This window comes from Myotis lucifugus, unplaced genomic scaffold (assembly GCF_000147115.1).
Source record: "Myotis lucifugus unplaced genomic scaffold, Myoluc2.0 scaffold_205, whole genome shotgun sequence".
NCBI classification, from domain to species: domain Eukaryota; kingdom Metazoa; phylum Chordata; class Mammalia; order Chiroptera; family Vespertilionidae; genus Myotis; species Myotis lucifugus.
The window spans coordinates 452,845-477,731 of NW_005871253.1; the positions used below are offsets into that span (position 1 = coordinate 452,845).

A 24,887-nucleotide genomic window follows, 5' to 3' on the forward strand; every position below is an offset into this window, starting at 1 on the left:
TTTACCTCAGGTTTTTGTCTTTAAAGTGGGGATAACAATAGTATTTACCTTAGGGTATATTTGAGAGAAAAACTTTAGGGCGGTTTGAGGCCCATGGTTGCATTCAATAAATGTTAGTGGTCATAATTATCATCATCATTATCTGTCTCGTTATCACCATCATCATCATTATTGTCTCTATTATGACATCACAATGTCTATCATCACCACCACTGTCATCATCATCTTCACATCATCAAATTATTATCCCCACCACCATCACCCTCACCATTGTGACCATCATCACATCATCATTATCATCATCACCATCCTCCTCATCATCATCTTTTTCCCAATCATCACATCATAGTCACAGCCACTATCATCACTACCATCATCATCATCATCATTGTCCCCTTCATCACATCACAATCACTAGCTTCACCATCATTATACCCATTAAATCAAACACCATTACTGCTGGAGTTCTTGTTCAGGAAATCTGGAGAAGGCTGTGTGTAGATTAAATAGGAGTCCAGAGACAAAGCATAATCTTGAAAGGCATTTGGGGGTCAGAAGAGCCTAGTTTAAAGGAAACTAAGATCTCCTCATCTCAGGACCCCATGCTTTTTATTAACACAATTTGTCCTGAGGCGAGGCAGAGATATACACTTCAAAGGGTCAGGGTTTCCAAGAGTCCATTGTCAGAATGGAAGAATTAGCCTGCAGCTGTTCAGGTGTTTGGCCAGTAGGAGGCCATAACATGTAGATTAAGATGCCCTAAGCTGTCTGGCAGAAAGCAATCATCCCTTTTCAGGTTTGGGGAAATGCCGTCAGCCATTCCCAACAGGTGACTACATGTGTGACTCAACCCTGTTGAGTCCCCAAGTTCCATCAACCTTTTGATGAAACTCTTGCAATTATGACATGCTGGAATTGGCTTCCAACACATTACCATCATCAACCCATTTTTATCATCATCATCATCATCATCATCATCATAAGTTTTATCTAGTAGAATCAACAGTGATTTCCATTCAAGAAAAATAGTCTGCACTTATGCATCCAAATATCTCAGGCTGGAATACTAGAACCTCCCAAAATGGATCTTTGCATATTTCTGCAGCCTCATCTGTCTCTACTTTCTCACCCACAATAGTGAATAATTTGTAGTTTTCAGCACAAACCATGCTAATTTGGGACACCATGCTTTTATTCATGCCATTTCCTTGTCTAGACAATTCTTTCCTGACTTTTTTGCTTGGCTGATGCCTGCTCATCTTCTTGGACATGATATAAGCATCAACGCCTCCAGAACATACCCTCCCCTCACTCTCTGAAGCCTCGGTTAGGTGTTCTCTCTTTAATCTCACATAGAATCCAGTGACTAACTCTATGTTTAGTTTTAATGTCAAATGCTATGCTTACATATTTAGCAGACATGTGGGCACTTCATCAGATAAACCTGAGTCCTCCTTACTAGTTTGTGTGCCTATCCAATAGTTTTTGTGTGCTTTCATTCTCATGGGTCTCCTTGGTGAACTTCAAATAACTATCTCGGGTTGCTGGAGCCACTTCACCAGGAAAGTGCCAGGGAATTTGTGTTCTTAATACATTAAATAGTGTCAGGTCTCATAACTGCTTATTTTTGAAGTAGCGATAGGTACATGAGGCCTCTGCAACACCGGTAATCTGATGTAAAAAGTCTGTGCTTTCCACTCGGGACAGGTTCCCAGGTCTTGCCAATGCTTCTGTGGTTTATTGCGTGGATTCATAGTAGAAGGAAATACTGAATTCTGCTTACTGTTTAGTGAAAACAAATACACAGGTTGTTCCCATACAAATTGACAAACTCCTTAAGTCTTTTTAAGTACTCCTTGGAGAGTTGGGGGTTCAGGGACCTCAGGTCAAGAGCCTCCATCTCACCAGAGGTTTCTGTGGAGGAGAGATGGGGCCTGGCAGAGGTCAGAGGAGTAGAGTTACTCCTCAAATAGAACACAGCCAGTCCTCCTCCTGAGATGGTGTGTGGTGTGATGGTTAGGAGCACAGATTTGAGAGTCAGGTCATCTGGGTTCAAATCTGGCCTCCTCCACCTACTAGCTGTGTGAGCTAACTAGGTTACGGAGCTCGGTTCCCACCTGCGAGGCTAGATTAAGCCCAGTGCCCCATCCTGCAGCTGTTGAGAGGGTCAAAGGAGAATGCATACTCCTGGCACCCAGTGAGGTCACGTCGGCATCATCCCAGCAACATAAACCTGTCCCCAGAACCTTCCTTCAGTGTATACTGAGGGGAAGTGGCAATTATCACCCCCATGTTCTTGAGAAACTGACAACCGATAAAGCATTCTTCCCACTGAAATATTTCTCCAGAGATGGCAAATCTCTCATTCCCAAGGCTTCAAAACAATGACCCCAATATGGTGGCCACCAGGAACAATGACCAGACATGGGCCTCATCTGGGTAGACTCCTTTCAAGTAACATAATTATAGGACCTATGCTAATGGAGCAGGTACATTAACAGGTTCTCGTTTCCTTTAGTGCTTGGGTCCCCTCACGAGAAACCTTTTCAGTTGGCAGTGGCTCCCGAAGATGCCAGCTGACAGCATGACCACGGGGGAGTGGGACTAAGGGAGAGTCCCCCATAGACTGGCGGAAAACAGTTGTTTCTACAAGTGGCCCATTTTTATAAATTGCATTGCATTCCTTCCACAGTCTTCCTTAACCGACTTCCCTCATTTTAAACTGGTCATTTGAGGGTGGAAGGAAACATCAGTAGAGGAAGAGGAAGTGAGACAGAGAAGGAAAATTGCTAGTAAAAGGTATTTGCTCGAGGTTGCAACACTGTGGGCACCTGAAGCTGAATTCATCGGGGGACCCAGGGAGACCGTGCAGTTACCCCCCAGGGAGTAAGGAGCTGGGTACTCACACACCAACTTCCATCAGCCATTGTGCAGGGGCTCCCAGGGACGGTAACACCTCAGAACTTCTTGACTGCTTTGTGAAAGGCTAAATCAAAAGTCTTCAAACAAATGGAGATAGATCCTGACATTTGAAAGGCAGTGGAATGCTCTAAATTAATAAGGCCTAAAAATATGATGGGACCAGGGGCACCCAATAACCACCTGCTACATTCCTCTTCCCTGCAACTACCTCCAACTAGATCCTCGTGTTCAGAACCCTAGTCTGGCTGTGTGGCTCAGAGTTTGTCTCTTCAGTCACTAGCTGTGGTGTTTCCAGTCGAATGATGTCTGCAGAGGTAGCAGAACTTGAAAGTGAGTGCCTCAGTCAGTCCCAACATGGCATCATGGAACCATTGGATACAGAGCCATAATAGGAGGGAATTATTTTTAAAGAATTAACTTTTAAAAAAGCTAATCAAGTATGATCACTTGAAACCATGGGGAAAAAAACAGAGAAGGGAAAAGAAGGAGGATCTTTTTTGGTTATTATTCAAGCCCCATTCCCTGGGAGATTGAGAACAATTTCCACCAAGGCCAGAGTGCTACAGATCTTCCCTAGGAATTGCATCTCCAGCACCACCTTCGTTGAAATTAAAGACAGAGCCACATGAGTGCGGATGATGTAGTAAAAGGAAATTGCCTGTGAAAACCGCTGACTGGAGATGCCACATAAAACAGCAGGGTTAATGTCGTGCTGTTCAGATACATTTGCTCTCACAATTCAGAAGCCCTTCTGTATATCGACATTTCAGCTAGAGCCTGTTCACCTCCATTTATAAGCCACAGGCCACCGTAATTTCCTGTTACCTTAGGCATTTTTCAGTTTAACCACAGTCGCCAAAGTTTTCTAGTTTTATTAGTCCCAATCAACCTCTGAAACTGCCTAATGAGACAGTATTTATCTTTCAAAATCCCGGTTTAATAGCCACTTTCCCTGTGAAACCTACTCTAACCTCCTTCACTACCCTTGCCCCTATCAGAGGCACGTGGCTGCAAGTGGCAACAGAAGCACCGGGGCGGGGGGGGGGGGGGTCCTTTTCTCACACAGTGAGAAATATGGAGGGAAACGATTTCTGGCATTAGATCAGCTGGTGAATGGCATCCTCAGGGCTCTGCCACCCTTAGCATATTGCTGTGCATCTTCATGCTGGTTGTCTCATGGTCATACAACAGCTGCTGCCATTCCAAACATACCAACCACGTTCAAAACAGGAAGAAAGGGTGACTTTAGTAGGATCTGTCCCTTATTCTCATTGGGCCAAAACTGTGTCACATGGCCATGGCTAGTTTCAGGAATACTAGAAAAGCTGAGGATATTGTCAGGCCCCTCCCCCCCCTCCCCCCCAAGAAAAAGCCCAGAAAATCTGTTTTCTTAGAAGTTCTTATTATTGTTGTTTTCTCTGTGGCTCTTTCTATCACCTTGGCTATATCTGTTACCTATTGCCTAAATGATGCTGTGTAACAAATGGCCTCAAAACCTCAGTGCCATACAACAATAAACACTTACTTAGCTCCTGGGTCTTTTGAGTTGAGTTCAACTGAATCAGGTTGAGCTTGGCCAGTCTCAGCTCGCCCGTGTCCTGGGGATAGCTGCCTGTCAATTGATCCCTGACAGCTTCACTTAAAACAGCGGGGGGGTGATTCAGCTCCGCTTTATGTGTCCCCAGCAGACTAGCTGGGGCACGTCCTTCTGGCATTGTCATCGTGTCATGAGGTGCTTTGCTGTGTTCAAACCTTTCGTTCATTTGTTTCCATTTACTCCCCACAACAGCCTCGCAGGCTAACTAGAGAGCATGGTGCGATTGGTCTCACGTTGAAGGCTCCGCTGGGTAGGGCGAGCTCGCTGCTCAAGGTGGTTCAGCTCAGAAGTGTCAAGTCCAGGATTGGATGTGAGGTCCTTTACCCACCCTGGGCTTCCTCCAAGGCTCCAGGCTGCCTGTCTTTCAGCAGCTGCTTGCCAGTCAGTGCTACTCAGGCATTTCCTTTGACAGCTTCCAAAGGTGACAGCAGCGACTCTGTGAGCACCACCCTCCACGGAATCCATTCACCTCATATAAATGGGCCCTTGTTCTGTGCAAGCCACCCTAAGATGGTGTGGAGATGAATGTATGAAGGACTCAGCTGCTGCCCTTCCAGAGAATGGAGGCCAGGTACACGGACATAAAACATGGTTCATGGTCCAGGCAGCCCACAGTCAAGGGCCCTGATAAGTTATGAGGGAAAAGGAGATCCTGTGGTCACGAGGCTTGAGTTGTAGCTCAAATAGACCACCCCTCTTTCCTAGACACCCCTTATTCACCAATTCTAGAAGGTGTCCCACATTTGCTCCTTCTGTTTCCTATAGCCTGGCCCCGGCTTGGATTCCAGGGTGCATTGCAGCACATTTGGATTGTCCCAAGATACTGGGCCAGTTTGAGCATTTTTGAGATTCATATCTGTCTTTCATTTTGTGATGCACCTTGTAAAAAAATATGATTTAAAAAGAACATCACCCAATAATTCCACATCTGGAAATGGATTCTAGAAATAGAAAAGGATATAGGTTTAAAGATTTTCATCACAGCAATGTTCATGGTCCATTCATTTATAGAGGAAAATAGGGAGCCACTAAACATAAAGAGGTATCTAGGGTTCACACCGGTTCATACTGAGCAGTTATACATTTACATCGATGGCATGTTTGTATGTGAGCAGGCAATCAAAACAACTTTTAATAATAAAAATAAAAAACATCAATGGTTCTGACCGGCAACCCCTAAAAGTGGGTGGCTGGGGTTCTGAAGTTGTCCCTCCCTCAGTGTGGTTGGGTAAGACAACTTACTAATAGGCAATCTTAAAATAGAAAGTGGCAATTGACTGGTGAATCAGAAGTGACCTCTGTATGGGAAGGCAGCCAGGCTCCTTGAAGGCTCAGAGAGAGTCATGAGTTCAAATCCAAGCCCTGCCATTTGCTAGCCGTAAGTCCTTGGCCAAGATACTATACACTCCTTGAGTTGTCTGAGAAATAGAGCCAGTAATCCCTGCCTCCCACAAGAATTGAGAGAATTGTATGAAATAGTATTTGCAAAGTACCTAGGCAGTGGTCGGCAAACTGCGGCTCTCCAGCCACATGCGGCTCTTTGGCCCCTTGAGTGTGGCTCTTCCTAAGCCTTAGGAGTACCCTAATTAAGTTAGTAACAATGTACCTACCTATATAGTTTAAGTTTAAAAAATTTGGCTCTCAAAAGAAATTTCAATCGTTGTACTGTTGATATTTGGCTCTGTTGACTAATGAGTTTGCTGACCACTGACCTAGAGCATACCTGAATTCCTGAGCCAATAAATAGTGGCACATATAATTATTATTACTATTATTATTATTATTATTAACATCAATGATAATATATCCTTTGGAATTATAGGAATAGCCAAATTAATATAAAAATGCTTCACTTTCTAAAATACCTGGGTTAGCTCTTTGATAGTACCATCAATACCAGTAAGTTTTCTGCATATTTTTTTCCTCCACATCTTAAAACTTGATTTGTACATTTGTTTTGTTTTTGTTTTATTGGTAGTGGTAGACTCTATAGGAGCAGTTTTAGGTTCACAGCAAAACTGAGCAGAAAATATAGCGTTTGCTTATTTCTCCTGTTCCCCTTCCATATGCACGGTCCCCACCCTCACCAACATCTTGTTCAGTTTTGTTTGTTTTCCAGTGGGAACCTGATTTCCAGTGGGTAGCATGGCAGAGTTAGAGCTGAGTTTCTTGTAAATAACATGGCAGACCTGCCCTTAGATGCTAGGGGGTGGATAGGAACCCCATTACCTGGCGGGCCCCCCCAGATGTCCAGAGGAAGTTGCCACAAGGTGTCTGATTGAGAGTGGGAATCCCCACCTCACATTGCCTTGTGCATAAGAAGTCATGTGGCCTTCTTTCTTTTTAATTTTATTTTTCAATTATGGATGACATTCAATATTTTATATTAGTTTCAGGTGTACAGCACAGTGGTTAGACAATCAGATACTTTACAAAATGTTCCCCCTGATATTTAAGGTACCCACCTGGCACCATACATAGTTATTATGAGTGAATAAAAAAGCAGTGGTACAGATACATAATGAAATACTGCTCAGTCATACAAAAGAATAGAACCTTACCCTTTACAACAGCATGGATGAACCTAGAGGGTATTATGTTATATGAAGTAAGCCAGACAGATTAAGGCAAATATCATATGGTTTCACTTATATGCAGAATCTAAAGAACAAAATAAATGAATAAACAAAACAGAAAGAGACTCAGATATAGGGAACAAATTGATGATTGCCAGAGGGGAGGGGAGTTGGGGGGCTGAATGGAAAAGGTGAAGGGATTAAGAAGTGCAAATTGGTAGTTACAAAATAGTCACGGGATGTAAAGACCAGCATAGGGAATATAGTCAACTGATACAACTCAGCACCAAAAAACAAACAATTCAATTATTTAAAAATGGGCAGAGGCCCTGGCCAGTGTGGCTCAGTTGGTTGGAGCGTCATCCTGTACACCAAAGGTCACAGGTTCAATTCCCAATCAGGGCACAAACCTAGGTTGTGGATTCAGTCTCTGGTTGAGGCGCATCTGAGCGGTAACCAATCAATGTTTCTCTCCCGATCGAAGTTTCTCTCTCTCTTGCCCTTCCTCTCTCTAAAAGTCAATAAACATATCCTCCGGAGAGGGTTAAAAAAATAGGCAGAGGACCTGAATAGACACTTCTCCAAAGAAAACATACAGATGGCCAATAGACATGTGAAAAGATGCTCAACATCACTAATCATCAGAGAAATGCAAATTAAAACCACAATGAGAGATCACTGCACAACTGTCAGAATGGCTATCATCAATAAATCAACAAGCAACAATTGCTGGCGAGGATGTGGAGGAAAGGGACCTTTGTGTACTGTTGGTAGAATTGCAAATTGGTGCAACCGCTATGAAAATAGTATGGAGGTTCCTCAAAATAGTTAAAAATGGAACTGCCTTATAAACTAGCAATTCCGCTTCTGGAAGCATATTTGAAGAAACACAAAACACTAATTAGAAAATATATTTGCACCCCTATGTTCATTGCAGTTCTATTTACAATACCCAATATATGGAAGCAACCTATGTGTCCAACAATGGGTGATTACATAATGTGGCTTTCAACAGCCATCAGTCTTGAAAGCACAGAGAAACTGGTAGATCTATTCCTTTCTCATCCCAGTTCAAGCATTGATATTGTGATGTGTTAGATGGGGCTTCTTGCCTTGAAATAGGATCAATACGAAATATTGGAATGCAGTCTTTGAGAGATGGTTTGTGGACTTCCAAATGGCATTGGCTGTTTTAGTGAGTTGAGTATGTCAGCTGTTGATGGCTTATTTAGGTCTTGGTTAATTCAAAGGTGTGCAATCCTATATTCTAGTTAATGCATGTGTCTGTCCTTTCAGAGTTTATGATAATATCTGCATATCATTGGATCAGCCAAGTCATTATACAAAAGAGGATTTGAGTCCATTGCAATTTGGGAATGTGTGCTCTGACTCATCCACAAAGCTATAAAATACAACATTAATTTTTAATTGACATATTAAAAAATACCCCAAAGGCAAATAATTTTATACAGATTATGAACAAACCAATAAATAGAAAGTTATTTTTAAGGCTTTTGTGCACGCCAGACTTCTTAGCCTCCTCAGAGAATAGTAAAATGTAAAACAGAGTTGCTACTTCTCCAATCTCCAACCACCTACAAAAATGACACAGGAAATCCAAATTCAAGGTAGACAAATCAGAAAATATAGATAGGAATTATAAAATACAGGTGGAGTCACACCAACCAAGGGAGAAACTATTTTGATTTATGGCCTTTCAAACCCTTATATATGCATACTTATACACTTATATATGTATGTATTCCTATACATTATTTAACAAAAAAGATTGTACACATTATTTTATAACACTTTTCATTTGGCAATGTATTATAAATACCTTTCCTTGTCACTAAATATGGATTTACATTATCTCTTTTCACCGTATGTCATTGATTGATGAATTATAGTTTATATAACCCATCCCCTATAGTATATTTTGTTAGGTTTTGATCATTTATTATAGTCAGCATTTTGAAACAAAATACCCCTGGTTTTGTGCACTTGTCTGATATTTCCAGGCTCAGGTGTTAAGATGTACTTGAGAATCTTACAGTCTGGTTGTAGAGACAAAACACAATGCAAAGAAAGCAAGCTCATAAAGGGAGGAGGGGTGTCTAAATTAGTTGACAGCCAAGAGTCAACAGCCAGAAAAACCATTTCACACTTAGGTTGCTACGTAAGGCTTCATGAAGGAGAGTTGTAAGTGGTAGAAACTTAAATCAGCTTAGGTGTAAAAAGTGTATGACCAGCTAATGAAATTGCAAGTTCACTTTGATTTCAGACTGAGCTGGGTCCAGAGTTCACTTGATGTTACTGAGCACGTGTGTGTGTGTGTGTGTGTGTGTGTGTGTGTGGGTGTGAGCTGCATTATGAGCCAAGCTCTTTCTCCATGGCAGCTGCCTCCAACAGCTCCAGACTAAGGTGGTGTTTATATGTCATAAGGAGAGAAACCCTCTCTCCCAGCTTCTCTGTTAATCCCTTGTAGAACTTTTGCTCATCCACCACTGTATAAAGGGAAGTGGGTGTCCTAGTGGCTACTTTGGGTCATGTACCTGTGCCCTGTGGTGAGGAAGATGGGCAGGGTGTGACTAAAGGCCCTTCCCATGGAGCAGTTCTCAAAAGGCAAAGATGCTGGATGGTGAAAAAATGAGAGGACGCTGGAACTTGAAGAATGAGCAACCACATCCATTAGATGCTTTGGGCTGCAATTAACAGGGAAACTCCAAGTCAAACTGGTCTGTTTACCAATATGTTATGTTATGAAATCTGGAGGCAGAGTGGGCTCTAGCACCACATGATCCTGGCTCAGTGATGTCATTAAGTTGACTGAGGGTCAACTTCATCTCAAATCAGATTTCCCTCAATATGGCTGCCAATGGCCATCAGGACTCCTAGCCTCTTTTTCCATAACCAGAACTTGAGGGTGAAAAACAGCTCCCTCTGTCAAGAACTATAAGGCTTTTCCTGCCATCTGATTGGACCAGCCTAGGTCATGTGCTCACCTCTGAATAGCACACTGACTCTGGAGCTACTGGGGACTACTACACACTGATTGGCCAATTACTATCTACTCCTGGAGGAAAAGGTGGGGTTACCTTCCACATGGAATATGGTAGATATTTGAATGAAACTGTAGTACCATTAAAAGGATTGGAGGACACACACTGGGTGGTCAACCAACAATGGGATCCGAATAAGACTTCATTATTTAGAAAGGAAATATGGAGTTGGATAAGAGAGGCAATTTATGGCCTGGTCATAGCTGACCAATGATGTGGAAACAAGATTACAGAGGCTGTCCTGCAGGGAACAGGAGAGTGCACTAGTTCATTTGGAAGTATTCATTTATTTATTCTTTTATTGCTCATATTTTTATGGAGCACCTACCATGCACCAGGCCCTATGCTGTGGTGAGTGCTGGGGATAAATGAGATAGATATAGTTCATACTTCACATGGACTTCTAGTGGGGAAGACAGCATACAAATTAATTTCACAGATAATATGTCAAGAAAAACAAAGCAGGGTAGGAGGATAGAGAGAAAGGGAGGGAAAAGAATCCAAGGCCTCTTGCATAGGTTGACATTGATCCAGAGACTTGAAGGACATGATGAAGTGAGCCAAGGTGATCTGGGAGAGTGTATTCCCAGCAGAGGGAACAGAAAGTGCAAAGGCTATGGGACAGGCATCCATGGCATGTTTGGGGAACAATGAGGTGGACAAGGGGACAGTGGTAGGGAATAATGTCAGAGAGGAAAGGTGAGATCACATGGGACCTCACGGGCATTGCAAAGACTTTGTTCTTACCCTGAGTAGGATGTTGAATTCATGATGACAGGGGGTGGCCAGACCCTCAGCCCATGGCTTTGCCCTAACTGATTTAATCCTTTCTTCTCTCCTCTCTTCTAGGCCATGTACATGTTCTACGCACTGGCCATTGTGTGTGACGACTTCTTCGTCCCCTCCTTGGAAAAGATTTGTGAGGTACGTGCCTTGATTCTCAGCATTTCTGAGCTGGGCACTGGTACTGCTCCAGCCTGCTCCACGGAGGTCCTGGGGAGCACTCAATGCAACCGGGATGGGTGGGAACACCGGATATCAGCATGCTTCAGAGTGATGGGCAACATTAGCATAAAAACGCCATCAATCTGCTTAGAATTCCAGGACACCCATCTATAGTCGGGCTTTAACACACACATGGCCAGCTTTCCCTGTCCATTTGGCTATAATTCATGGCACTTACTGAGTTCTGCTTCCAGTTTTCTTTTCCTCTTTTAAAATCTCCTCCATTCTCCGTGTCACTCACTCCCTCCTCTCCACCATTCCCTTCTGCTTCAGTAACCCTCCTTTGGTGATTTGTGGGGTCCTTGTCAAGTGAGAAATCTCCAGCCACACACATCCATCACCCTTCTTCTGTGTCTATGTATAGAAATGCTCCAAGCAGAGGCCTGAAAGGGAGGAAGATGAAAGAATTGGCCACAGAGACAAGGGCATGGACTCTGCTCAAAATCTGCTCAGTGACACCAGGCTGAATACCAAGTTAAATCCCTTTTATCTGAATTTTCAGCATATCTAGAACCCTTTTATTCTCTTGCCTCCTTCACCCTTTTCTCTGTTTTGAAATGTAGTTCCTTTATCTGGAAGCTTTCCATTTTATTTTATTTTTAATTCAGATGCCTTTCCAGAAGGGATCTCTACCAGATGCCTCTCCTATCTGGAGCTCAAGTTTCTTTATGTCATTCTCAAACTTCATTGTCCCTCCCCTTTCCTCCCAAGTGTCAGATTCAGTAGGTCTCGGGGGCCAACAGGGACCAGAAGTTCTATTTCTAATAAGTATCCAAGTGCTGCTGAAGTTACTGGTCTGAAACCACACTTCAGGAACCACTAACTTAAGCAGTACCTTCTATATCCTAGAAGTCTGTTAATTTTGTGTACTTACAAAAATAAAAGAATCAAGGCCTGGGAGTGGGTTCCTTATACCATGGAAGGAGGATGAGGAAGAAATGAGGTGGACTGTGGACAGGTGTGGAAGGAAGGCCTTTGTTCAAAGTGAGGTAACCTTAGAACAGGGTCGCCTCATGGGAAAGATGAAGAAGCTCTGAAGCCCTTGTAAGTGGGGTCATTTGCGATCTCTAAATACCACTATTTGGTGGTTTGTTTTTCATGCAAAGCAAACTACTCTTTCTTTTCCCACACAACTTAAAAAAAAATAGTAAGACCTTTGTAGGGAGCAGCTAAAGGGTCAAGCCTCAGACTGACCTGTGGCAGAGCCACATACAAGTTCCAGCTTGGAGGGCAGAGCCCTTCTAGCACAATTAGGCTTGACCCTATAGCTGCTCCCTACATCCGGTGAAATGTTACCAGGGCCGAAGTGAATTAGGAATGAAAGAGGAGGTGACATAAAGAGGTATGGAGAAAGAAGCCAATGGAGTGGGTGAAGGAGAGAGAGAGGAACTGGAGATGATCCAAGGTGTGGACTCCAGAATAATCCCCCATCGGGGAACCCAAGCTGGAGAAGACCCGGCAATGCAAGGCTCCCAGCTTGCGGCAAGTCTTGGCAAACCACCCCAGGAGTGTGAGCTCTGCTTTAGGCGACCTTCCCACAGACTGCCTGCTCCCGGTGAGACAGGATGACAGGGTGCCCTCACAACCATATCTTTCAACTTGAGGTATCAGCACTCCATCTAAGGTCTCCTCGGGACCCCATGTGAAGTTTAGCTGTTCAGTTGAGAGTGAGGAACCCCAGGATTCTAGATGAAAATGCTCCATTAGGGCTCCTGCAGCAGACTTGCTGGTTGGTGGAGCCAGTAGCCTACACCAAGGCCATGCTGCCCCTCCATGGCTGAGCAAGGGAGTGCAGCTGCTGATGTCACTGGGAAGAGTATCATTCAAGATGATCTGGGACACCAGGAGGAACTGGCAATTTACTGATGGCCAGCAGCTCACTTTTTGAGTCATGATTGAAAACAGAAAAGCTAAACATGCTAACCAGCCTCTAATGTGTATTTGTCTTGTCTTCTTGCAGAACACCTTTGGATTAACCAACAGGGTGATCTAGAGAGTTTATTGAACAGAATATCTTGGCAGAGCTGATGCCTTGTTACTTTCTACTCACCCCTCACTCGCCCTACCCCAGGGTTTCAAGGTTGCATTGTGGATGGAAAGTGGGTTTCAGGAGGATGACCCTCCCCGCCCCAAAGCCTCCATAGCCTCTTAGAATTAAGGCTCATAAGCTATTTACCATGAGCCTGATTTAGCCTTAGATCAGCATGGTAGTGAAAAAAATCAGGACATTTTGCATTTAAAAAAAAATGTGGACTTTTGGCATCTCAAAAAATAAAGATACTTGGATGGAAGGAAACTAGACTCCAGGTGGTAGGCACACAGTATATAGTAGATCAGGGGTCCTCAAACTACGGCCCGCGGGCCACATGCAAATACAAATATTGTATTTGTTCTCGTTTTGTTTTTTTACTTCAAAATAAGATATGTGCAGTGTGCATAGGAATTTGTTCATAGTTTTTTTTTAAACTATAACCCGGCCCTCCAACGGTCTGAGGGACAGTGAACTGGCCCCCTGTTTAAAAAGTTTGAGGACCCCTGTAGTAGAGTATATACTAGTAGATATTGTATTATAAATATAGACACCTGAAACTTATATGATGTTATTATGAACCAATGTCACCCCAATCGATTTAATTTAAAAATAGAAACATTTTGGGACTCAGAGGGAACTGAGTGGTCTGATGTTAGAAAGGAGGTGAATACCCAGCATGCCTCACACTGACCCCTCCACTCCTCCCTGTTATCTGCACGGCCCTTGGGGCATTGGGACTGGGGACCCCAAGATCTTGTCAAGAGCCTTTAACTCAAGTGGACCCTCCTCCTGATCCTGTCCCCCAAGGGGGACAATGAGAGGAGCTGTGGCCCAGCCAGGGCAGTCAGGCAGCAGTGGCCGAGCTCTGGGAGGAGGAGGAGGAAGGACCAAGCTTGAGACCTGGGAGTCACAGCATTCCCAGGGGTAATTGGACTCACCTGTGCTTTGTCCTTGCTTTTCTGTAGCGCCTGCACCTCAGTGAAGATGTGGCTGGCGCCACATTCATGGCAGCAGGCAGTTCAGCCCCAGAGCTGTTCACATCTGTCATAGGTAGGTGATGACCTGGGGACGTCTACGCCCTGCCCTCTCTAAAGGACCTGGGCTCGGTGGTTGTTGTTCATTATTATCTTACTAGAGGTCCAGTGCACGAATTCGTGCACCAGTGGGGTCCCTCTGCCTGGCCTGGGGGATCGGGCTGAAACCAACTCTCTAACATCCCCCAAGGGGTCCCAGATTGTGAGAGGGTGCAGGCCAGGCTGGGAGACCCCACCGGTGCACGATCAGGGCCAAGGAGGGATATGGGAGGTTGCCCAGCCGGGAGGGACCGCAGGAGGGCTCCAGGGCATGTCCGGCCTGTCTTGCTCAGTCCCGATCAGCCAGACCCCAGCAGCAAGCTAACCTACTGGTCTGAGCGTCTGCCTCCTGTTGGTCAGTGCACATCATAGTGACTGGTCAACCAGTTGACTGCCCCCTGGTGGTCAGTGCACGTCATAGCGAGCGGTTGAGCGGCCTTAGCATATCATTAGCATATTATGCTTTGATTGGTTGAATAGACGACCGGACAACCAGACACTTAGCATATTAGGCTTTTATTATATAGGATTAAAGAAATGCTTTTACTTTTGCATGGAAGTGTCCCAGCCCCAATGCCAATGCTCTTGTGGTACAGTGTCCCCAGTGCAGATTAGAGAGCTCCCTCCAATCCTCGACTGCTTCCTGCATACCCTCTGTGATCAGCCTAACACTTAAGAAAGTTCCTCCGCAAACACCTTGGAATATTACCCCCCACAACAGCCAGGCTGATGCTGGCTCTGTGTTTCAGGCGTCTTCATCACCAAGGGCGACGTGGGAGTTGGAACCATCGTGGGCTCGGCGGTGTTCAATATCCTGTGCATCATCGGAGTCTGCGGACTCTTCGCTGGGCAGGTAGGAGTGATGGCAGAAGGTGGTGTCTGGGAGGGAGGGCGTGGAGGTAAGGCAGCGGCCGGTCTGGCAGAAGCAGAACCAGCACGAGGACCAGTGGTCTTGGACAGTGAGGATGTGGGATCTCACACCCCAGGAGGCTGGCTCAGCTAGACCTGGAAATTGCCAGGCACCATCCTTTGGTCTCCATGTTGATGGAATGAATATACACTGAGTGGCCAGATTATTATGACCACCCCATCAGTACTTCATTGACACTTCCAAAAATACTGAATATTGAAAACTTCCTAAGCAAATACTCTCAAAGTTTTATTTTTATTATTATTTGCATAACCAATTCACTTCATTGTACTGATGGGGTGGTCATAATAATCTGGCCAGTCATAATAATCTGGCCACTCAGTGTAGAGTTCCCAGGTTCATGTAAGTAATTAACCAGTCTGAAGATATGAGCCACGAATCTGAAGGTGCCATGCTCATTTTGATAGTATTGGTCTGAATTGGAAAACCTAAAACAATTTTAGGTATGGTGTTGCCTCAATGTAAATAGAGTAAAAAGAGAGAGAAGGAGACAGGAAATGACAGGTGTGTGTTTTTCTGCTAAAAACAACTTGCATCCATCACAGTTTAGGACCCATGTATAGTCAGGAAGCATTTTATTTACATGTTCACTTTAGCTGACTTTTGGGGTCACCAGGGGTTTTGCATGCCTGCATTTTATCTATGAAGACTATGCCACTGCCAGGGGGTGTCATGGTGTCTTTGTCCTTTATGAACTCTGGTGTGCATTTTGGAAAGTCTTGGGAAGACACCCCAAAGTCACCAAAGTGTGAGGCTTTCCAGCATCCATGACGTTGCAGAGGCAAACAGGCTTGTAGCCATTCTGCCAGCACTCATGTCCTAGTTTCCTGGTAGAAACACCCAGGACTCTGAGTATTATCTAGAAAAGTGACTTCTAGAAGCCCATCAAGAGTGTCCACTTGCAGTATTGAGGTACCTGGTGGTCTGATCCAAGGTCCTGCTAGAAGTGGCTGGGTGGTTTGAAGGGCTAAAGAAAGCTCCTGGGAATTTTCTCCCACGCCTTTCTGTGGCCCCCTTGGTCATTCAGTCAGCCGGCCGGGGGCACCCAATGCTGCCCGTTTCTTGAATGCAGACTAGAGAATGTCTGAAGCAGGATGCACTCCAGCACACCACCGCTGTTCCCCACTGCTTGCTTTTACCTCCATCATCTTCGTACCAATTTATTTGTCTGGGTAACCTGGTGAGTTTATTACTTCTGGTGATAGGCAGGACACCTTGATCTCATCAGGAATCAGCTCCAGCGCCCACAGGTGAACAGTTACCTCTGAGAGGGGACAGCTGTGTCCAGATGTGGTTATTGAGTTCTGCCCAGCTTACTGGACTGAACATTTTCTTTCTTTATCCTTTTGGTCAGTTCTCTCTTTGTCTTAGATTTTGTGGACCCACAATATAGTGTTTTGTCGATCTCCTATAAATGTAGTCAGTACCCAAAAACAGTCTCTGTCTTTGCCTTCACTTCCATTTGTACTTCACTGGCTCTCATCTGAGTTGGAGATGAACAGTCACATCCTGCAGAAGTCTGTTGCTATTAGCACTCTCTTAATTAGCATTGCCACCATTAGCGGTATGATTATTAGCCTGGCGGTTCTTAGTGTTGTCATTAGTTCATTAGTCATTTGTACCTGAAACGTGATGGGAAGGCAAGCCCAAACAGGAAGAAATAAAGCAAGCAAATGAAACAAGTGACGGGGACATAGCTAGTAAATGCCATGCAACTAATTACATATGAGGTGGCTTGAATGCATTTGTGTTTCATAATTTATTAGCAATGCAGGAAATCACTTGTCTTGTTAGAACAACTACTTAAAAGACCAATTGCTTCCTGAATGTTAGCAAGTTCTGGTATCAGTCACTTTACCTTCCGGAAGCTCTTTGCCAAGCTCATCTCACAGCCCTGCAACCATTGTGGAGAGAAGGAGCAACCTCGATGATATTAGAATGAGCCCAAATGATGATTCTGGGTGCCCGCCATTCCTCCTGTCTTTCTGTGTCCTGTGCCTAAGTGGAGAGTTCCAAAGCCACACAGTTCTCTTCTTCAGGACTTTGTAAAATCCTCAAAGTCTTTGCAGGAGGAGCAAAATGATGTTTTGGGAATCCGATTGCCCTGGGTTTGAATCCCGATTCTTGCTGGCTGTGGAGCCTTGGAGAAGTTGTTTCACCTCTTTAAGCCTCAAGTTTTCTCATCTATAGAATAGATAAAAGTGCACTTACCTCCTAGCATCGCCTTAGGGATGAAACATAACATGTTCAGCAAACAACACCAGCCCTACACAGTAGATACTCAACAAAAGTTAGACACCATTATCAGCTCTCAGAAGAACAGCAATCCCTGGGTCTCTTGCCTCAAAATTCCATGCTGGAGCCCTAGCCTGTTTGGCTCAGTGGATAGAGTATCGGGCTGCGGACTGAAGAGTTGTGGGTTCGATTCTGGTCAAGGGCACATACCTGGGTTGTAGGCTCCATCCCTCATAGGGGATGTGCAGGAGGCAGCCTATCAATGATTATCTCTCATCATTAATGTTTCTATCTCTCTCTCCCTCTCCCTTCCTCTCTGAAATCAATAAAGATATATATATATTTTTAAAACAAATCCCACACTGGGTCACTACAATAATTTAATCAACCAGTGGGAGGAACTTAACAACTAACTTGTGGAACAGCAGCCAGGTGTCCGGTGGCAAGGGCAGGGAAGGGCAGGGAGAGGGTCTCTATGTGAAATTCCAAATGAGGAGAGGCTGATTAGAAGAACCATCTCAGGGGACTGACTGGTCTTGCCTCCGTGCTGACTGATCAGTGGGAGGAAAAGAAAAATCAGTTCGAAATGAACGTGCCTGGCATCCTGAGCCGCCCTCCCAGCTGGTGGAGCCTATGAAGCAGCGTGTTCCAGCAAAGGACGGTTATTGGCAATTGAACTGATTAATAAATTCAATCACGGGGCTCACTTAGCATTGTTATTTATGTTGCTCCGCACTTTCATTTGGCTGTGAGAATTACCAGCGCGTGCCCATGGGGCTCTCTCTAATGTATTCCTGCATGAAGGGCTGCTCGTGACCAAGTCTGTTACCCATCTGAAATTAAAGTAATTAAGCCGTAAGGTTTGAGTTCCTGTCTCAATTAGGGTTTTGATGAATTTGATGTAATTAAATGTCTGCTGTATTTGCAGTTTGCAAACATACCCAGTGCTTCGGTGTTCGCCTAAGGTGCTTTGGGGCGTTTTACGGGACAAGAAGGAAATTGCTTCTTAGAAAGTGGCTTATAGAATGGTTCTTGGCATCCCCGCAAGACATTTATAGGGCTGTGGTCTTACAAGCTTTTTTTTTTTCATTTAAAAACAAAAAATAACAACAAAGAGAGAAGGCCAATTTATTTCCATCTTGTGAAACAATGCACTTATGAATTTAAATCCACCATCCAGAGCATGTTAAGCTTTAAAGACATAACCACAAATAGAGAGTAAACAGTTTAACTGCATTCCAGGTTAGGACTTTCATATTCCAGTTATTACAGGCCGGCAGATGGCTCCAGTTTGTAATAAAGAGCTTCAGCATCAGCTCTCCTGGCATCCTCCAAATGTACCTGATGTTCATTGGCGAGGTCCTTCTAATCGTGTCTGGGTTTGCCTTGCTGTTCATGCTGGCCTCTTTAAACAAGCCAGAGCAGTACCCAGAGGTCGTACATCTGAATTGAAACCTGCTTTCAATGTCACTAATCATCAGAGAAATGCAAATTAAAACCATTATGAGGTATCACCTCACACCTGTCAGAATGGCTATCATCAATAAATCAACACACAACAAGTGCTGGTGAGGAGAAAAGGGAAGATTCATGCACTGTTGGTGAGAATGCAGACTGGTGCAGCCACTGTGGAACACAGTATGGAGTTTCCTCAAAAAGTTAAAAATGGGGGGACTGCCTTTTGACCCAGTGATCCCACTTCTGGGAATATATTCGATGAAACCTGAAATAATACTTTAAATGAATATATGCACCCCTATGTTCATTGCAGCATTATTTACAATAGCCAAGATCTGGAAACAACCCAAGTGCCCATCAGTAGATGAGTGGATAAAAAGCTTTGGTACATTTATCGAATGGAATACTACTCAGTCATTAAAAAGGATATCTTACCTTTTTTGACAGCATGGATGGACCTTGAGATTATTATGCTAAGTGAAATAATGCAGTCGCAGAAAGACAAATACCATATGATCTCACTGACATGTGGAATGTAATGAACAAAATAAACTGATAAACAAAATAGAAATAGGTATGGATACATGGAACAGACTGACAGTTGTCAGAGGGGAGGAGGGGATGGGGGTCTGAATGAAAGGTGAAGGCATTAAACAAAATTATCTGTAATAATAAAACTGTAATATGCTAATTTGACCAGACAGCCAAACAACCTTCCAAACGTCCTCCCAGACGACCTTCCAGATGAAGCTGGGGCTGCGAGGGCCGAGCCCCTTGCACAAATTTCGTGCATCAGGCCTCCAGTATATATATATAAAACACATAGACACAGGCAACAGTGTGGTGATAGCCAAAGGGAAAGGGACATGGTGGGGTAGGTGGAGGTGGGTAAAGGAGGAGGGAAAGAAACTTCGCATGGGGCAATGGGTATGCAATGCATTGTGCAGGTGATGTTTTACTGAGCTGTACATTTGAAACCTGTATGGTTTTGTGAATCAATATCACCCCAGTAAATTCAACTGAAAATAAGATAGAAACCTGCCTTCAGTTGGGTTCCCCTCTCCTCCTAGAAGGAGAATCTAAGTAATATTCCAACTTCAAGTATATTTAAAAGGTGATCCCAGGACATTCCAGCCTAGAAGTGGGGAAGTGAGACAGGGAGGAGAAAGCAGCCAAGGAAAGTATGTTAGTGAGCAAGCTATCCCTGTGGGCAGCTGAGATATACTTCTGGGGAACCAGGTGGCACTGTAGACCAGGGGCCTCTAAGTTATCTCATTCAAGGGGAAGGGAGCTGGGGTATTTAAACACCAACCTCCACCAATCATTGGGTAAGGAGTGTTCCTGAGAAACATTAACTCCCTGGCATTCCAGCTTGCTGGGCCCAGGCAGAGTGAACTTTGGGACCCAGAGAAAACCCCAAGCAAAGGACAGAGGGGCTGGCAGCTGAAAGGACCTGCAAGAGTCAAGGTGAGGAGATATGAATGGGGCCCATGAAGCACTTGCTACAAACTCAAGACTAAGCCTTTAAAAATAAGCCACTTGGTGGGTCTCTCTCCAACTCCCTTGGATGAAACACAAGCATTATCACCAGGCTGACTATTAATTCAGAACCAGGATATTTTGCCTTTAGGGAATTTCCTCTAACAGCTACCATTCTAGGCATTTTCTGCTTCCAGTTAGGACACAGAAGACCTTAGCTTTCATGGGAGCACCAAAAAATCTGGATAACACAAATATCATTCTTATATATGGGACTATCAAAGAACAATGGAGATGAGAAAAGTTTGATGAACTGATTTCCAAGGATAGGAGCCCTTTGTAAGTGAGCTGTGAGGTCTGACAGGTCTGGATGCAGAGAGAGCAGAAGGCTGTTCAAGACCTGGAACTTTACTGGATGGATGCAAAGCTAAGTGAGCTACTGGCAGTGGTGGAGGTGGCAGGATTTCTTGGAGCTTGAAATACTGTCAAGTACAGTAATAATTTGATAAACAATGCAGTCCTCTCCATAGTCTCCAAATTTGCTGAACGTAAAGGAAGTGAAGGGAAGGCCGATAAGCATTTTCATTTTAGGAAGAATTCATTCCATCTGCCCCATTTCCCACATTCTCCCAATACCTAAAATTGAAGAATCAAAGGGTTTTTATGGAATCCTCAATTAAATCCTGGTAAAAACTGAGAGACTAGTCCTTCCTTAGGAAGCCGGGGGCTGAGGATTGGCTTGGCCAGAGGTGAGTTGCAACCCATCCCATTCACCTGAACCCTTGCTGAAATCTGAATAATCAGCTCCTCACTGTAGCCAGCTGGTGAGAGAAGAACTTGAAATTCCTGGAAGGAAAAAAAACCAATGTTTTTCTTGAATTCTCACTCTTCTTTTATACATAATTTCAGGGTGCAATAAGCTCTGGAACCTGTGAAGAGACAGGAACAGGACTTATAACCAAGTAAAAACACCAATAGAAGCAAACCACAGGTGATCCAGATACAAGAATCAGCAAAAAAGAATTTAAAACATTTATCTTAAATGGGGAAAGAAGGGAAACTAAGTGAAGGGACAGTTAATTTCAGCAGAGAAATAGAAAAAATAAGAAAAGCCAAATAGAAATGGCATATTAAAAAATAACAACAGCTACCATTTATTAGCCTCCAATCTACAGGCACCACACTAGATGATTTATAAATATTTGTAGAAATATACCCACTGAGTTTTCAGATAGTATCATCATTTACAGACAGAAAATGGGTACCTGGGGACAGGGAGAGTGCCATGAGGTGGTTAGGTCTGAAGTTGAGCCCACATCTGGCTATAAAAGCCATTCTCTTCCCACACAGAGAACCATGATTTAAAAATCTCTAGACATTATTATAGCATTATTACATTTATTCCTAGCTTGTGTGTGTTCTTTAGAAGTGTTGAGTGTTGCTGCTGGGGCAATGCAAAGAATGGACACATAAGCACAATGGTGGTGACTCACAATGAATAATGGAAGTACTCAGCCCAAACAATGCTTGGCTAGAAGCTTCTCTTATAGTCAGAGGGCATAGTCCACCATTGGACTTGCATTCTACCAAACAGATGGAGGAGTCAAGCTAATAAACACACTGAGAGACCCACAGACCACTCAGTTTATCCTGTACACCTTGGTTCCTGGCTTATTGTTCCCCTGACAAAAACCCAACACATCAAAGAAACTGTGAAAGGTGGGGGTTTTCTTTTCAATTTAAGTATAATTGACATACAATATTATATTAGTTTTAGGTATACAATGTAGTTATTCAATGTTTATATACCTTACAATGTAATCACCATAATAAGTCTAGTAACCATCTCTCACCACACAAAGTTGTTAGGATATTGACTCTTCTCCCTGTGCTGCACACTACATCCTCATGACTTACTTATTTTATATCTGAAAGTTTGTACCTCTTATTCCCCTTCACTTTTTTCACCCATCCATGCACCACTACCCTTCATTCTGGAATTCATCAGTTTGTTCTCTGTATCTGTGAGTCTATTTTTGTACAATAGATGAATGAGTAAAGAGGGTGTAGTATATATGATCAATGGAATATTACTCAGCTATACACACACACAAAAAAATGAAACTGCTACTTGTGACAGCATGGATGGGCCTAGAGGGTATTGTGCTAAGTGAAATAAGTCAGACAGAGAAAGACAGATACTGTCTGATTTCATGTATGTGTGCCAAAAGTTTTTCAAAGTGGTTGAACCATTTATATCCCCACCTACAATATATATGATTCCAGCTGCTCTGCATCATCGCCAGCTCTTGGTATTATCAGTTTGTTTTGCTTTCATTTTAGACATTCTGGTCAGCATGAGTAGCACCTCACTGTGGTTTTCATTTTCATTTCCCTAATGAGTCATGATGTTGTGCATCTTTTCAAGTGCTTACTTGCCACCCATCTAGCTTCCTTAGTGTATATTCCATTCAGATCTTTGCCCAGTTTTCAATTGGGGATTTTGTCCTCTGATTCCATTTCAGGCCATCTCTATACCATTACACTTGACTTCCCTCCTGAGACAGTCTTTCCAATTCATTCTATTTCCAAATTGATAAAGACTAGGGCTGTTAGGAATTATATTAAGTGATCATGGCAATGTTTTATTAGTTTTGTTTGGTTTTCAAGAGAAGTTCTCAAACAGCATTCTTCAATTGTGTGGGAGAAAATGAAGAGGTCACTGTCGGTGTGACAGTCCTGAGATCTGAGGTGCATCCTTCCAGAAATGGGAGCAGGAAAGCTGAAGTCCCTGGCAGCCAGGGATGAACATTTCTTCCATGTAATTAGGTCACATTGCTCCTTGAAAGTGAGCAAAGGGGATGGATTTCAGGTCACCGTCTGTGTCCTTGGAAAGGCTGTTCTTGGTGCTGGCCATGACTTTCAGTGTACAGGGAGCCCAGAACCTCACAACTGTTGCAGCTGAGCATCACCCCATGAAGGCTTTCCACGTTTGGAGCACAAATATCATTTCCTTTCATGATCATGCCCAGGTGGACACAGCAATCTCCATGCTGCCCACCTCCACCCACCCCCCCATCCCCGCCCAAGTAGATAAGCCTGGGGTGAAAAGGTGATGTAATGAAGGACAGAAGCCCATCTGGCAGATGCTTGTTTTTCTTTTTTCTCCTTAACAAACCCATCTCTAGTCTTTACCCTGTGCCAAGCAATGTTCTCAGAGCTTTACAGACATTAACCCCTGTGATTCTCACAGTAACCCAACTAATATGAAGACTCTGGTCCCAGGCACTGTCTTGGACATTCGGGTCACTCTGAGCAGAGGGAACATGCCATTGTCCCTGGGACACTGTAAAAGATTAGTCTGCTGGCCTCTCAAGCTAGAGTTAGAAAACAGCAATGCCAAAGGCAGTAGGAAGAGGTGTGTGCAGGGACCACTCCCATTCCTACCAACTATGAAATGCATGAGGAGGATACAGAAGTGTAGGGAACCTCTTTTCTGCTGGGAGACAAACGTGTGGGCACTCTGAGAGCCCAGTGCATCTCTGCCTGTTTGCACTTATCCACAGCACCAACAGAATCACCCCATGCAGTAAGCGCTCAGTGGATCTTTGATAAGAGACTGCCTAACTGATATAATGCCCTTCACATGGGTAGAGGGAGGACCCATTCCCTAGCTCCAACGTGCCAGGAATTATTTGATGGTTACCTGAGGAGTTAGATGAATGCACAACTTGCCACCAGGTACCCAAAAGCTAAGGTGAATGGAAGCAGCAGAAACTCTTTGGACATAACCTGAGACACAGTCATAAAACAGAATTATCAACGCTATGTGATTTTCATTCACTGCCTATTATGTGCAGGCACAGGGCACACAGAGGTGGACAAGAGAAGAAAAGTTCCTGCCCTTCTAGAGTTCATAGACCAATGGGGGAACACAGGCAAAGAGCATGGAAAACAATAAATGATTAAATAATAATACAAAAAAAGTCTTTGAAGGATATGCGCCGGGCAGTGGGATGGGGGATGCCAGTGGGGAAGAGGGAGGAGCAGCCTTGGCCAGCGTGTTCAGGGATGGTGTCTCCAAAGAACCTCAAGTCATGACAGCAACATCATATGCGACCTGGGCAAGAAAGTTCCAGGTGAACAATTAGTGGTGTTCTGACAGGAAAAGGCGTGGCATGTTTGAGGGCCAGAGAAAAAGGTGGAGCCTCTTGAAGGGAGAGTTTGTCTGAGAGAGCTGTGGCAGGGGCAAATCATGGTGGGGATTTGGGTGCACTGGGAAGCCATTGGGTAGTTTTAAGCTATAAACTAAGTAACATCTGATTTATACTGTGACAAATTCATTTCAACTATTCTATGGAGAAAGGTACCCTAGGGCCATGGTCGGCAAACCGCAGCTCACGAGCCACATGCGGCTCTTTGGCCCCTTGAGTGCGGCTCTTCCACAAAATACCACGTGCGGGTGCGCGCGTACAGTGCGATTGAAACTTCGTGGCCCATGCACAGAAGTCGGTATT

At 44.0% G+C, this 24,887-nt stretch overlaps 1 protein-coding gene across 5 annotated transcripts in view; it reads left to right on the forward strand.

Annotated features, from left to right (window-relative positions):
* The window catches only part of SLC24A3 (solute carrier family 24 member 3), a 460,854-nt gene that overhangs the window by 319,431 nt on the left and 116,536 nt on the right, over window positions 1-24,887 (forward strand). For all 5 annotated transcript variants that reach the window (XM_006097516.3, XM_023761284.1, XM_023761285.1 and 2 more), the window contains 3 exons: window positions 11,007-11,081; window positions 14,160-14,244; window positions 15,017-15,120. In XM_006097516.3, coding sequence (XP_006097578.3) covers window positions 11,007-11,081; window positions 14,160-14,244; window positions 15,017-15,120 — 264 coding nt within the window. The remainder of the gene's footprint in view (window positions 1-11,006; window positions 11,082-14,159; window positions 14,245-15,016; window positions 15,121-24,887) is intronic.